Raw genomic sequence first — 16,530 nt, forward strand, 5'->3', positions numbered from 1 at the left:
CTCGACCTACCCCCAAGATACCTCACATGCCCTTCATCTCTTTAACCCGCTTTCCGAGCCCCCACTCCTTCATCTTTACTATGGACGTTTAGTCACTCTACACCTCCATCCCCACTAGGAAGGCCTTAATGCAGAACCATCCAATTTCCCTCTGCTAACACTGCTCCGCCTAGCGGAGCTGGTCCTCACCAACTTCTCCTTTGACTCCTCCCACATCCTCCAAGTCCAGGGCGTAGCTATGGGTAGCAGCATGGGCCCCAGCTATGCCTGCCTCTTTGCTTGTATCCCTGTTCCAGCCCTATCCCCAAACTCTATGTCCGTTACATTGATGACTGCATCGGTGCTACCTCCTGCACCCATACAGAACTGATGGACTTCATCAACTTCACCACCAATTTTCATCCTGCACTCAAATTTACTTGGACTATCTCCGACACCTCCCTCCTTCCCCTTTCTTGATCTCACAGTCTCCATCACAGGAAATAGACCATTGACTGATGTCTATTACAAACCCAATGACTCCCACACCTATCTCGACTACACTTCTTCCCACCCTGGTTCCTGCACTCTATACCTTATTCCCAAATTCCCCCGTCTACGCCAAATCTGCACCCAAGATGAGTTCCATACCAGGAACAGATGTCCTTATTCTTTTGGGAATGGGGGTTCCCCTCTCCCATCATGGATGAGGCCCTCACTCGTGTCTCCTCGGTACCCCGCAGCTCCACCCTTGCTCCCCCTCCCCCTAGTCCTTACCTTACACCCCATAAGCCGTCGCATACAACACGTAATCCTCTGAAATTTCCACCACCTCCAACGGGATCCCACCACTAGCCACATTTTCCCAACTCCACCCCTTTCTGCCTTCCGCAGAGACCGTTCCCTCCGCAACTCCCTGGCTAACTCATCTCTTCCCACCCTAACCACCCCCTCCCCAGGAACCTTCCCTTGCAACCACAGAAGATGCAACACCTGTGCCAATACCTCCTCCCTCGACAGTCCTTTCAGGTTAGGCAGAGGTGTACTTGCACCTCCTCCAACCTCATCTACTGTATCCGTTGTTCAAGATGTTGACTCATCGATCGGCGAGACAAAACGCAGACTGGGCAATCGTTTCGCTGAACACCTTCACTCAGCCCGCCTGAACCTCAGATGCCCGTCTGAATCCGCCAGCTTTATGTCATTGCAAATTTGCTAATGTTACTTTGAATCCCTTCATCTAAATCATTGATGTATATTGTATATAGCTGCAGTCCCAGCACCGAGCCTTGTGGTACCCCACTAGGCACAGCCTGCCATTCTGAAAGGGACCCGTTAATCCCTACTCTTTGTTTCCTGTCTGCCAACCAATTTTCTATCCATGTCAGCACTCTACCCCCAATACCATATGCCCTAATTTTGCCCACTAATCTCCTATGTGGGACCTTATCAAATGCTTTCTGAAAGTCCTGGTACACTACATCCACTGGCTCTCCCTTGTCCATTTTCCTAGTTACATCCTCAAAAAATTCCAGATTAGTCAAGCATGATTTCCCTTTTGTAACACATGCTGACTCGGACCGATCCTGTTACTGCTATCCAAATGTGCGGCTATTTCATCTTTTATAATTGACTCCAGCATCTTCCCCACCACCGATGTCAGGCTAACTGGTCTATAATTCCCTTTTTTCTCTCTCCTGCCTTACTTAAAAAGTGGGAATACATTAGCTACCCTCCAATCCACAGGAACTCATCCTGAATCTATAGACCATTGGAAAATGATCACCAATGCGTCCACGATTTCTAGAGCCACTTCCTTAAGTACCCTGGGTTGCAGACCATCAGGCCCAGGGGATTTATCAGCCTTCAGTCCCATCAGTCTACCCAACGCCATTTCCTGCCTAATGTGGATTTCCTTCAGTTCCTCCATCACCCCAGATCCTCTGGTCACTAGTACATCGGGAAGATTGTTTGTGTCCTCCATAGTGAAGACAGATCCAAAGTACCTTTTCAACTCATTGCCATTTCCTTGTTCCCCATAATAAATTCACCTTTTTCAGTCTTCCAGGGTCCAACTTTGGTCTTAACTAATTTTTTCCTCTTCACATACCTAAAGAAGCTTTTACTATCCTCCTTTACATTCTTGGCAAGCTTACCTTCGTACCTCATCTTTTCTCCCCGTATTGCCTTTTTAGTTATCTTCTGTTGCTCTTTAAACGTTACCCAATCCTCTAGCTTCCCGCTCATCTTTGCTATGTTGTACTTCTCTTTTATTGTTATACTGTCCCTGACTTCCCTTGTCAGCCACGGTTGCCCCTTACTCCCCTTGGAATCTTTCTTCCTCTTTGGAATTAACTGATCCTGCACCTTCTGTTTTATTCCCACCTATCTGTCTTTTCGATAGGAGGTATACCCTTGAATATTCAGTTCCCAGCCCTGGCTACTTGCAGCCATGTCTCTGTATTTCCCACAACATCATACTTGCCAATTTCTAACTGAGCTCAGCTCATCCACTTTATTTCTTATACTTCGCGCATTCATATACAACACTTTGACCTCAGTATTCACCTCCCCTCTCTCACCGCTCACTATTGGCCCTGACCTTACTCTCTTATCCCTTCTCGAACTTTCCTTCCCATTAATTCGAGAGTCTTTTGTAACTTTTCCTGTACTTACTTTCCCTTTAACTCCATCTTTATACCCCCAATTTGTCAATCCCTCCCCCCACTATTTAGTTTAAACCCACACGTGTAGCCCTAGCAAACCTGGCTGCCAGAACGTTGGTCCCCCTCCAGTTAAGGTGTAACCCGTCCCTTTTGTACATATCACCCCTACCCCAGAAGAGATCCCAGTGGTCTATAAAGCTAAATCCTTGCTCCCTGCACCAGCCCCCCAGTCACACATTCAGATCCCCTAACTCCCTGTTCCTGCCCTCACTTGCACGAGGTACTGGAAGCAATCCAGAGATAACTACCCTCGAAGTCCTGCTTTCCAGTTTTCTTCCTAACTCTCTAAATTCACGTTGTAGAACCTCCTTCCTCTTCTTCCCTATGTTGTTCGTGCCCACGTGCACAACTACTGCCGGCTGTTCACCTTCTCTCTCTCGAGGATGTTCTGAAGTTGGTCTGTGATATCCTGAACCCTGGCACCAGGGAGGCAACAGACCATCTTCGAGTCTTGGCTGCCGCCACAGAATCTCCAGTCCGCACCTCGGACAATGGAGCCATCCACCACTCCCCGACAGCTCCCAAAAGGGTGTACCTGTTTTCATTAGGTACAACCACTTGCACTCCACTCTTACTCCTCGTTCTCACAGTCACCCTCCTTCGCTCTTCCTGTAGCCTTGGAGTGACAACCTCACTACAGGCTCTGTCCAGGAAACTCTCGTTTTCCCTGATGTTCCTGAGTTCATCAAGTTGTTTCTCCAGTGTCCCAACACGGTCCTTCAGGAGCTGAACCTGGACAAACTTGCCACAGTTGTAGCAGCCAGAGGCACCATCAGTGTCCCTGACCTCCCACATCCTGCAAGCCTCACACTGAATCAGCTTACCCGTCATGTCTTCACCGCGTCCCGTCCTCTCCAACTTTTGGCGTAGTCTCCTCTCCTCAGACTCCTCGCCGAAGACTCTCGAGCCAGACTCACACTTCCTTCACAAGGCCGCTTCCCTCACTTAGCCGCTCCCCCACTAGCCACTCCCCTTGAGCAACGTTCCTTACATTGGCTAATTAATTGCCTAATTTACCAATTAAATTTGCTTGGGCAGCTTACAGCCCAGTGGTATGAATATTGATTGAATATTGATTTCTCTCACTTCGGGTGGCCCTGGCATTCCCTCTCTCTCTATCCCTCCCCCACCCAAGTCACACTAGCTTCTCCACCCTACGAGCAGCTAACAATGACCTGTTTCCTTTATAATCGTTACATTTCTGCATATCTTTCAATCATTGTTCTTTATCTCTCCACATCACCGTCTATATCTCACTTCCCTTATCCCTAACCAGTCCGAAAAAGGGTCTTGACCCGAAACATCACCCATTCCTTCTCTCCAGAGATGCTGCCTGTCGTGCTGAATTACTCCAGCTTTTTGTGTCTATCTTCGGTTTAAACCAGCATCTGCAGTTCCTTCTTACACATTTATGGTATATTTACTGTAGTTATTGTTGTTGCATCTAATATGCCTTTAAAACTGCAGCAAGAAATTCATTGTGGAGGAGGGAACTGCAGATGCTGGATTACACCGAAGATAGACACAAAATGCTGGAGTAACTCAGCAGGACAGGCAGCATCTCTGGATATAAGGACTGGGTGACATTTAGGGTCGAGACCCTTCTTCCAACTGAGAGTTAGGGAAGAGGGAGACACAAATATGGAAGAGTAAGGTGTGAAAATGAGAGATCAAAGGTGACGAAATTCAAGGAAAATGTATAATACATAATTGTTTGCTAGGGGAAGTTGACAACGAGGCATACAAAGATAGAATTTAATCAGGAGGACAGTCAGACTGGTTGGAGAACGAGGGTTGGGGGGGGGGGGTGGATGAAGGAGGATCAAGGGTTAGTTGAAGTTAGAGAAATCAATATTCCGCTGGGTTGTAAGCTGCCCAAGCGAGATATGTGGTGCTGTTCCATCGATTTGTGCTGGGCCTCAGTCTGACAGTGGAGGAAGCCCAGGTCCGTATGGGAATGGGAGGGGGAGTTAAAGTGTTTAGCAACCGGGAGATCATGTAGGTCTCGGTAGACTGAGTGTAGGTAATCAGCGTTTTGTTTCATTTTATGCTTTTTGTGAATATTGAGAATTTCATTGTTCCACCATATCTGGTTCACCATTCCACCATTGTTCGGCATGGACTTGTAGGGCCGAGATGGCCTGTTTCCGTGCTGTAATTGTTATATGTTATATGGTTATATGGTGCATATGCCAATAAACACAAATACATTCCTGCTATATTCTTTGACAACCATCCTCACAATTTTGTTGTAAATGTCCTGGCTCTCCATGACTTGGCTGGCAAATCAGACTTACCATTTTTAGCTATGGGGAATGATGTACCATACAGGATTGTGAGTGACTGTTTCTTAGTCTCAATCAGAAACACTATGATCAGGGAAGAGTAGGTCAATCACATTCAAGAATCACAGGACATAAAGATGTCACTTAGCTCACAAGATAGACACAAAAAGCTGCAGTAACTCAGCGGGACAGGCAGCATCTCTGGAGAGAAGGAATGGGTGACATTTCGGGTCGAGACCATTCTTCAAGCCTCACCCGAGTTCACATCGTCCGTCACTCAGCTCAAGTCTGTATCAGCTCTATGCAAGCACAATCCAGGTAGTCCCATCTTCAGCTCTGTAAAACCCACCCAGTTCCATTTCGAACATTGCTATTTAATTTGCCTCCACCACAAAACTCGGCTGTGCACTGCACACCCAAACTACTTGCTGTGTTACATTTTCTTCACAAAACATTGGGCTTTCGACATTCATTCACTTAGTGTCGCCTAGTTCACGGTCCCTCCGTCAATGAGTTTCTCCACTTTTTCCATCTTTATGATCTTAAATACCATATTTATCTCTGCTACAGCCTCTTCTTCAATCTGTCCATGTGACCAAAGTCCCTTATCCCTGGGATCACTATAACAGAATTCCTTCTGCACCATCTCAAAAGCTTTCACACCTTCACTAAGCATAGAGCTCAGAATGGAACAAGATGCTGCAGCTTAGTACTGTGCTTCATATAGATTTATTGTGACTTCAAAGTTGAAAAAGGGTCTCGGCCCGAAACATCACCCATTCCTTCTCTCCAGAGATGCTGCCTGACCTGCTGAGTTATTCCAGCATTTTGTGTCTACCATCATTGTGACTTCCTTGCTCTGGTACGTACTCTCAGCCACAGTATTCCATATACTTCTTTATTCACTCATTCATCACACCACCACTGTTGATGAACTATGTACTTAAACCTCCAGATCTCTTTGTTCTTTATATCCATTTTACAATTGTGTCCTCTCATATATATTGCCTCTTCTCAATCTGACTCACAAAATCTAACACTTTGGATTTCTCATCATTAAATTTCATCTGCCATTTAGAGTCAAGTTAGTTCTCTTGAATACACTTTTGAAACATATTTTCCTCTTTGCCCTTTATTGTTTACATGTTAACCGTGTTTATATTTTGTTGAAGTCACCAATGGGCCAAAGCCAGTACTAGGCACTTGCTATTGCCTGATCAACCAACTGCCCAAGAATTACACAAACAATAAAGGGTCTTTCCCACTGCGGCGACCTAATTGGCGAGTTTAGAAGAGTTTGACCTCGACTCATACTCGCAGCATGATCGACACGAGGTCCTAGGAGGTCTTTGACACTCTCCTTCATGCTCGAGAGTAGTCCCCACGTACTCAAGGCCACAGCTAGGTCGCGACGTATTTTTCAACATGTTGAAAAATGCCCGCGAGTAAAAAAAGGTCGCCATGGAAAACATTTTGATCTTTTTTTACTCGTAGGTTTAGTCGAGGTAGTAGTAGGTCGGCATGTTATTCGTAGGTAATCGAAGGCAATCAAAGGTAATCGAGGGTAGTCGAAGGTAAAGCTCGTTGAGAATTGCCCTCACTTGGAGCATTCTGGACAAGAGTGAGCTAGAGGTCATACCATTAGGATTTCCAGCAATCAAATTATCTGAATTTTGCTACACCATGGGACTGACTCAGAGTTACTCAATCAAGCACACTGTGAAACTAACCCAAAGTCACTGCCAAGCACAGCATGGACTGAACCAGAATCACATGCTCACTCAGTCAGTACTGTCAGCCAGTACTGCAGCCAATTGACCAGCATGACACCATGTCTGGGGTTATAAATCGGGGCACAGCAGGTATTTGGTTAGCTCTGAATTGGCCATGGGATGAGTTTGAAGGAGCAAAGTGTCTCACCTCCGAGGGAGGAGCAGCCAAAACCATCTGCCTGAGCCCACAGTGAGTGCGGCTCCTTTCCAATGGACACGGAGTGGCCCTGGTAATGGTGGATATGTCTGCAGGCTCGTCTGCCTTGCCCTCCCTGCTCCAGGAGGCTGTGTGGATGGGGATGGCCTTGAGAGAAAGGAAACACAGAGAGCAAATAAAGTGGCTAAAAGTCTTATAAAAATCATTGAATGCTAAGTGAATAGCACTGAATAGGGCTGTTCGGCCCATCAACTCCATAGCAGTTCAACACAAGAGCAATCCAGATGTTCCCATTCCCTAGTCCTCCGACTGTAGTTCTGAAATTTTGTTCTTTTGAAATGCTAATCCAGATTCATTTTGAGTACTTTAATTGCATCTGATGGAATTATGCAATGATTTGGTTACTAAGTGAACTGGATCTGTATCCTCCTGGAATCCAAGAACACCTACTCTGTCTCACTTTTTTTTCTGTGGTAAAAACTGCTTATCATCATCTAACCCCCCACCTTCTAATGGTTTTATAAACCTCTAAGGTCACCCCTCAGTCTCATACATCTGGGTTAATAGATCAAGCTCATCCAACCTCTCCTGATAACACAAGCGTTTCAGTCCTAATAACATTCATGTGAACTTTGTGCACCTTTCCCAGATGATAACATCCTTCCTTTAGCAGGACTACCAGAACTGTAAACAGTACTCCAAATCTGCCCTTACCAACATCATGTACAGCAGTAACATGATATTCCAACTCCTGCACTCAATATCCTAACTGGTGGAGGCAAGCATGCCAAATGCCTTCTTCACCACCATCTATCTGTGTCGCCAGCTTTATGGAACTATGTACCTACACTTACCTAGGTGTCTATATTCTACGACACTCCCAGGGCTCTATCATTTAATGTGCAATTCCTGCCCTGGTTTGTTTCAACAAAATTAAACACCTCCTATTTTATCTGAATTAAATTCCATTTGTCAAGCCAAATAACTGAACGGAAACAAAGCCAAACGCCAAATAACTGAAAGCATATGAAGCCGAAATGCCAACTAACCGAAAGGGTGGGACGCCTAAAAGCCAACTAACCGAAAGGCTGCGTCGCCTAAAAGCAAACTCACCGAAATGCCGCTCTGCCAAAAAGACAACTAACCGAAAGGCTGCGTCGCCTACAAGCCAACTAACCGAATGACCGCTCAGCCGGACATAATGTCGCCGGGGGGGGGGGAACGGGACTTGTCAGCGATTGGTCCAGACCCCTGCGTCCATCACATCACTGGCCGGTGGAGACAGGAGGGTGGGGGTCATTTTCCCACACAAGGCACAGGTGACTGGGCAATCTGAACACGAGCACCAAGTTGTAAGCGGCCGAAGGAGCGCATCCCTTGGGACAGGGATTCTTCAGACCTGAATGGTCTCAGCCGATGAAATGAGACAACTGTCACACCAAAGTTGGACACAAAAAGCTGGAGTAACTCAGTGGGACAGGCAGCATCTCTGGAGAGAAGGAATGGGTGGCGTTTCGGGTCGAGACCCTTCAGACCCAGTCTTCAGGTCTGAAGAATGGTCTTGACCCGAAACGCTCCAGCTTTTTGTGTCCATCTTCTTCAGTTAAAATAGATTATAGATTATCTGGTGTTTTGAGCATGGGAGCTTTGTGAGTTACGCAGGCAACCAGATGGTATTACTGTGTTTAAACAATAAATAAAACGTGCTTCTTGGAGGAGATAAAATTGTCCGTTGTCATGCACACTTGTCACCGGCCCGCCAGGGAATGTGTGTGTTCCCCCCCCCCCCCATGTTTTAAAAGCGATTTACTATGGCTGTCAATGCCCCGAGCCGTCTGTCCCCACAGCCAGGGTGGGGATGAATCACCCGGTGTGGGTGTCGGGATAAATCACCCCGTGTGTGGGTTGGGGTCTGGGGTGAATCACCCTGGTGTGTGGGTTGGGTTCCGATGGCAGTGCATCGCGGTCAGTGACTCTGTGTGGGTGGAGGGACCAGCCTGTCCAACACCTCTGCTCCACCCAGCGCTACCGACACACAGCCCGTCACAGTGCGGCCGCACGGGGGAGACGAGACGAAGGGCGGCCGTGGCCGTGGGAGAATGGGGGCAGCCCTGAGGGATGCGCTCCTTCGGCCGCTTACAACTTGGTGCTCGGGTTCAGAGTGCCCCGTCACCAATGGCTTGTGTGGGAAAATGACCCCCACCCTCCCGTCTCCACCAGCCAGTGATGTGATGGACGTGGGGGTCTGGACCAATCACTGATAAGTCCCGCCCCCCCAGTGACATCATGTCCGTTATTTGACTTTTCAGCTGACCGCCCATTCTTGTAGGCTTGTAGGCGACGCAGCCTTTCGGTTAGTTGGCGCTTCGGCAGAGCGGCCTTTCAGTGAGTTTGCTTTTAGGAGATGCAGCCTTTCGGTTAGTTGGCGTTTCGGCTTCGTATGCTTTCGGTTATTTGGCGTTTCGGCTTAGTTTCCGTTCGGTTATATGGCTTCCACTTGTTTGCTTCGCCTTCTCGTCCTTCGACGTCACGTCCGCACACGGTAGACAATGTCTACCCAACTGCTCTCATCAATCTCCTTGGTCTCCTCTTAAAATGAACTGAGTCAAATTTGTGAGGCTCCATTTCCCACATACAAAGCTATGCTGACTATCCATAATCAGTCCTTGATTTTCACAATGCATGGAGATGTTGTCACTTATTCCCCTCCAATAAATTCCCACCACTGATGTCAGGCACACTGGTTTGCAGTTCTCAGCTCTACTATAATCCTTTTACAATCATGACTGTCTGGCTAAATTCTCCTCTAGCTCCATTTACAAGTTTACAGATGACACCTCTCAGAGTTCAAACACTGACAAGACGGACTAGAGGAAAGAGATAAAGCGCTTAGTAACATGGTTTCAAGACAACAACCTCTCTCTCTCTCAAGGAGATTGTCTTCAACATCAGAAAACAGGGTGCTGAAGTGGAGAGCTTCAGGTTCCTGGGCATAAATACAGTATTACCAACAATTTATCCTGGTCTAACCAAATTGATGCAATGACCAAGCAAGCAATTCAACACTTCTACTTCCTCAGAATGTCTCCAAAAACTCTTACCAATTTCCACAGATGCATCGTAGAGAGCATCCTCTTGAGATGCATCACAATTTGGCTTGGCAACTGTTCTACTCAAGATCGCAAGAAATTGCAGAAAGTTGGGGATTCAGCTTAGTCCTCATCACCTGCCACAAACCCAATCTGACGGCAATGTCCGCAGCACTCAGACAGCTCGATCAATAGTGGTGATACTGAGCCATTCTTGGCGATGGACACTAAAGTCAACACCTAAAATACACACTGTGCCTTTGCCTCTCAGTGCTTCCTTGAAGTGATATTCTACATTGAGTGGCATCAATTCATCAGCTGAGGAAGAATGATGGGTCCGAGTAACACCTTATGCCATGAGATTTCATTGGATCTGGAGTCAATCTCTGGGCACTTCCCACCCAACTGGATACCACTCTGCTGCTGCTGCTATCTCTGCTAGGTCTATCCCGATAGAAGATATTGCTTTCTTAATATGGATCTTTATCGAACTCTACTTGTCACATCCTGCCAATCTGGCATCTGCCACTTAATCAGTTTTACAGGAATAATTTGCCTTTGATCGTTTGAGCTGATTTAATTAATTATTTCTTACAGGTGTCAGATCAAATACCTCTTGGGAGGACAATTAAATATGTCTGTAGACATCCCTATTCATTTCTTGAGAGATCTCCTAGGCTTAAAAGATTCAAACAGGTTCTTCAGACATGACTAACATTTGCAAATCCATGCTTGTTCACATTGATCATTTGAAATTTCAGTCACCTAGACATTTCCAATAACAGAAGTTTCACAAACTTATTTATAATTCCCAGGTTTCAATCATTTTTCTTGAATTGTGAATTATACTTGCTATTTTCAATTCCAGTGAAAAGGTTAAAGAATCAAGAGAACTGCAAAATCATGACAGGAACATCAGAAATGATGTAAACAATCTGGTTCTGGACATTTGGCACTCTTTAGAGCCTATATTTTACTCAACTTTATTATTTCCCAGTGAAAATCTAATAGCTGTAAACCACCCGATTACATATTATTTAATGACTGTGGAAACTGCAGAGAATGAGTGGGACTAATTGGATATTTCTAACAAAGAGCCAGCCTGGCAAGATAAGAAAATAATAGTCACATACGCTGGAATTGAACTGGAACAATGAAATTCTCACTTGCTGCAGCTTTACAGGCACCTCCCTTTGTGCTACATAATCTACACACACATTTATTTTTTGGGCTATGGAAATCGCTGGCAACACCAGCATTTATTGTCCATCCCAAATCGCTCCTGAAGAGAGTGTGCTGCAAGGTCATTTCAGAAACCCTCTTTGCCATGGAGTGTGGAATCACCTATAGGCTGACTGCACATGAATAACAGACTTCCTCCCTTGGAGTTTCTAGTTATTTTAGATTTTTAGATTGTTCATGGGATTTAAATTTCATGGCTGTAATGTTGGGATTTGAACAGAAGCTTGTGGATTCTAAAATACCCATTGCCCCACCATCAAAGTTGCTAATCGTACACCGTGTTCATTATTACCATTAATAAAAAATGTGAAAAGTTCTAATACAAATCCACTACTAATGAATTATACCAGAGGGAATAAGATGAAGGAATTGCTGTACCTATCCCAGGAGTGTGTGATTGGACAGTTCAGAGACTATCTCTAACACCTGCTGCCTCAGCTCTGGGAATGTGGTGGGACATTGTGGAAAGGGCTTTGGTCTGTGTCCAACCCATGTTATCCATGTCCTGGAGTGTTTGACAGGACAAGGAAGAGGGACCTATACTTATATTTCAAATTTATCCTGTCCCTGCCTGGGGATATTTGATGGGACAGTGGAAGAAAAGTCTTGCTAAAGTGTCTAACTCTTGCTGTACCCAAGTGAAAAACATCTATCTAATCAACATGAGGGTAACAAAGATAAACCGAAAAGAATGCTTAACATCTAAAATCACCCAGATTTTGTTGGGTACTCTCAGCACCTTCTCTGTTCTGGAGACTGGTGCCAAGCACTCACCTCACTGGAGTCCTCCTGTTGGTTGATGGCAGACTGTGCATCGTCAGAAGCCTGCCGCTTGGCTTCCCTCAGCGCACGCTCCATCTTTGCTCGCTCAGCTGTGATCATCTCATGGGCCTTGCGTTCTGCCTCTGACACAGCTTTCTTTAACTCTGTCATGGCATGGCGCTTCACTTCATTCACCGCCTCTTCTGGGAGAGAGGGTGAGATTGGCAGATAAGAAACAGTTTCAGGCCAAATCGAGTGTATTTACGTGGTGACCTGTACTCTAGTGTATTTACGGTATAATGGATGGGATTTATATAGCGCCTTTCTAATACTCAAGGCGCTTTACATCGCATTATTCATTCACTCCTCAGTCACACTCGGTGGTGGTAAGCTACTTCTGTAGCCACAGCTGCCCTGGGGCAGACTGACGGAAGCGTGGCTGCCATTCTGCGCCTACGGCCCCTCCGACCACCACCAATCACTCACACACATTCACACACAGGCAAAGGTGGGTGAAGTGTCTTGCCCAAGGACACAACGACAGTATGCACTCCAAGCGGGATTCGAACTAGCTACCTTCCGGTTGCCAGCCGCGCACTTAGCCCATTGTGCCACCTGTCGTCCCAACGGTATGACCCGGAACACCATCACTGTGAATCAGTTACTCTATGTTAGATGCTCAGGTTAATACAGTGCTCTCCATAATGTTTGGGACAAAGACCCATCATTAATTTATTTGCCTCTGTACTCCACAATTTGAGATTTGTAACAGAAAAAAATCACATGTGGTTAAAGTGCACATTGACAGATTTTAATAAAGGCCATTTTTATACATTTTGGTTTCACCATGTCGAAATTACTGCAGTGTTTATACATACTCCCCCCCATTTCAGAGCACCATCATGTTTGGGACACATGGCTTCACAGGTGTTTGTAATTGCTCAGGTGCGTAATAATTGCCTCCTTAATGCAGGTATAAGAGAGCTCTCAGGACCTTGTCTTTCCTCCAGTATTTCCATCATCTTTGGAAATGTTTATTGCTGTTTATCAACATGAGGACCAAAGTTGTGCCAATGAAAGTCAACAAAGCCATTATGAGACTGAGAAACAAGAATAAACCTGTTAGAGACATCAGCCAAACCTTAGGCTTACCAAAATCAACTGTTTGGAACATCATTAGAAGAAAGAGAGCACTGGTGAGCTTACTAATCGCAAAGGGACTGGCAGGCCAAGGAAGACCTCCACAGCTGATGACGGAAGAATTCTCTCTGATAACAGAAGAATTTATTACAAAGAAAAATCCACAAATACCTGTCCGACATCAGAAACACTCTTCAGGAGTCAGGTGTGGATTTGTCAATGACCACTGACCGCAGAAGACTTCATGAACAGAAATACAGAGGCTACACTGCAAGATGCAAACCACTGGTTAGCTGCAAAAATAGGATGGCCAGGTTGCAGTTTGGCAAGAAGTACTTAAAAGAGCAACCACAGTTCTGGAAAAAGGTCTTGTGGACAGATGAGACGAAGATTAACATATCAGAGTGATGGCAAGAGCAAAGTATGGAGGAGAGAAGGAACTGCCCAAGATCCAAAGCATACCACCTCATCTGTAAAACACCGTTGTGGGGGTGTTATCACCTGGGCATGTATGGCTGCTGAAAGTACTGGCTCACTTATCTTCATTGATGATACAACTGCTGATTTTAGTGGCATAATAATGAATTCTAAAGTGAAAAGCAGTGCTTCCACACCTCAAAAAAAATTCCTTAAATAGAATCCCAAATTTCCTGAAATTTTATGGTATTTCCTGAAATTTTCAAAAATGCTTCCTGCGTGCTATTTGTTGTTGGGTTTTTTTTGCGGGCACACGTCAACAACACAAAGAAGAACAAGGCAAAACAGATCTATGTAACTACACCGGATGTGCCTGCTTCTGTTACTCGTGTCCAGTGTATGCAAGGCAGCATTCGTTGTCTTCGTTTTTTCAACCTGCTCTCATGTGTCTCAGTCTCTGCTCTCTCTCCCTCCCTCTCTATCTCCCTCCATCTCCCTTTCCCTCCCTCCCTCTTCCTCCCTCTCCCTCTCTCCCACTCCTCCCTCTCGGCCCCTTGAGCCCACCCACCGTTCTGTAAAATCAAGGCCAATCCCAATGTAACTGCAATCCCACCGCCCACTGGTAACTTGTCACCACGAGGCTTATCCAGAATTCTACCACTGCCTGAAAAATAATCAAAGGCTCAACTTCCACTGAGAAAGAGAATTCCAAAGACTCATTGTTATATGAGAATTTTCCCGAACAGTCTGTGACCCATAGCGCTGTGGTCATAGCGCTATGTTTAAAGCCCATAGCGCTGCAACCGGTAGCACTATATTTATAACCCATAGCACTGCAGCCGACAGCTCTTTGTTTAAATTCCCACGCGTTTAAACCTTTGAGCACCAAACCGGCAGTGCTGTATGTATTATCTTCATGGGCCGCGGAACCGGGGGGGAGGGGCTGGAGCCCATCCACTTTTTTGGAGAGGCATGCTTCATAACATGTAGATAGGGTGGTAAAGAAAGCTTTTGGTGTGCTAGCCTTTATAAATCAGAGCATTGAGTATAGTAGTTGGGATGTAATGTTAAAATTGTACAAGGCATTCACAGTCGAGATATGGGGCAGTGAACGAAGCACTGTGATTAGCCGTCGAGTGGGAGGGTGGACCCCGAGAGAGAGAGAGTCTACCCCGAGAAGGAGGGAGGGAGAGTCGGCCCCGAGAGAGAGAGAGAGAGAGAGAGAGAGAGAGAGAGAGAGAGAGAGAGAGAGAGAGAGAGAGAGAGAGAGTCGGCACAATACCGTGGAAGGCACTGGCGTCGATCCTGGGGGGAGGAGGGGGGGATGGGGGATATATTCCCCCACTTTTTGAGTTGGGGATGGCCTGTATTATCCCCCAGTTTTTAGAGGTCGAGCAACAACAAAAAATAATAATTGTGCCACCTTCCCACACCCTCCCCCCGCTCGGTCGCTCCGCTCCCTCACCGGGTACCCCCGAGGCCAGTGATCAGTGTTCGCTCAGCTCCCCCCACTTTTAAAAACGTTCCGCGGCCCCTGACCTTTACACTCCATCACGGGCCAGATGCGGAAATTTCCCGAAATTATTCAATTTCCCTAAAATTACCTGAAGACAACCAGAATTTCGGGTAATTTCCTTCAAAGTGGAAACACTGGTGTATAGACACATCCTATCTGCTCAAGTTTAAACAAATGCCTCAAAACTCATTGGCCGGCGGTTCATTCTACAGCAAGACAATGATCCCAAACATACTGCTAAAGCAACAAAGGAGTTTTTCAAAGCTAAAAAATGGTCAATTCTTGAATGGCCAAATCATTCACCCGATCTGAACCCAATGAGCATGCCTTTTATATGCTGAAGAGAAAACTGAAGGGGACTAGTCCACAAAACAAGCATAAGCTAAAGATGGCTGCAATACAGGCCTGGCAGAGCATCACCAGAGAAGACATCCAGCAACTGGTGATGTCCATGAATCACAGACTTCAAGCAGTCATTGCATGCAAAGGATATGTAACAAAATACTAAACTGGACTACTTTCATTTACATGACATTGCTGTGTCACAAACATTATGGTGCCCTGAAATGGGGGGACTATAAACACTGCTGTAATTTCTACATGGTGAAACCAAAATGTATAAAAATGGTCTTTATTAAAATCTGACAATGTGCACTTCAACCATATGTGATTTTTTCTATTACAAATCTCAAATTGTGGAGTACAGAGGCAAATAATTAAATAAAGGGTCTTTGTCCGAAACATTATGGAGGGCACTGTACTTACATCTCTTAACTCATTCTGACGAATATCTTTTTGTACAAGGATCAGCAGTTGAAAAGGCCTAGTGCAGGAACTCGATTAGTACAATTGAGGGATTTCAACCATCATACCCCACCTCACTAATAAATCCTCCTCATCAACCAATAGGCAGGAATCAGTCCAGTAATCAGCTGGGGTTCCAGTTTCTTGTACTCAGTGGCACAGGCTGAGCGAGTGGTCCAGTGTTGGATGTGACACCTCGGAACACTGTACTAATTCACACACCAAGCACTTGGGCCAAGTTGAATCCATTGCATATTGAGGGAATACTGTTTAGGAGAAATTCTGGTTTTAAATCACACACTCATGTGAATGCAAATATCATAGGACACTAATTCAAGAAGAATTTGGGAGATTTGCCTGCTGTTTGGGAAGATGTTACTGTGATGACTGACCCATTTCCTAAATTATAGCAGAGACCACTCTTCACAAGTACAAGCTGATGCCATCAGAGGTGTTTCAGAAATCTAAGTCTTTCTCTCATTTCTTTCCTCCCTGCAAAGACCTGCCTCTTTAATAGAAACAAAATGCTGGAGTAACAGCAATTGAGGCAGCATCTCTGGAGAGAAGGATTGGGTGACGTTTCGGATTGAGACCCTTCTTCAGACTGATGTCAGGGGAGGGGGAGGGACAAAGATAGAATG

General features: G+C 45.7%; 1 protein-coding gene across 2 annotated transcripts in view; it reads right to left on the minus strand.

Moving 5' to 3' along the window:
• The window catches only part of cbfa2t3 (CBFA2/RUNX1 partner transcriptional co-repressor 3), a 64,128-nt gene that overhangs the window by 11,220 nt on the left and 36,378 nt on the right, over positions 1-16,530 (minus strand). For both annotated transcript variants that reach the window (XM_033035602.1, XM_033035601.1), the window contains exons 10-11: positions 12,025-12,215; positions 6,911-7,066 (exon numbers count right to left, since the gene is read on the minus strand). In XM_033035602.1, coding sequence (XP_032891493.1) covers positions 6,911-7,066; positions 12,025-12,215 — 347 coding nt within the window. The remainder of the gene's footprint in view (positions 1-6,910; positions 7,067-12,024; positions 12,216-16,530) is intronic.

Source organism: Amblyraja radiata, chromosome 17 (genome assembly GCF_010909765.2).
Source record: "Amblyraja radiata isolate CabotCenter1 chromosome 17, sAmbRad1.1.pri, whole genome shotgun sequence".
NCBI classification, from domain to species: domain Eukaryota; kingdom Metazoa; phylum Chordata; class Chondrichthyes; order Rajiformes; family Rajidae; genus Amblyraja; species Amblyraja radiata.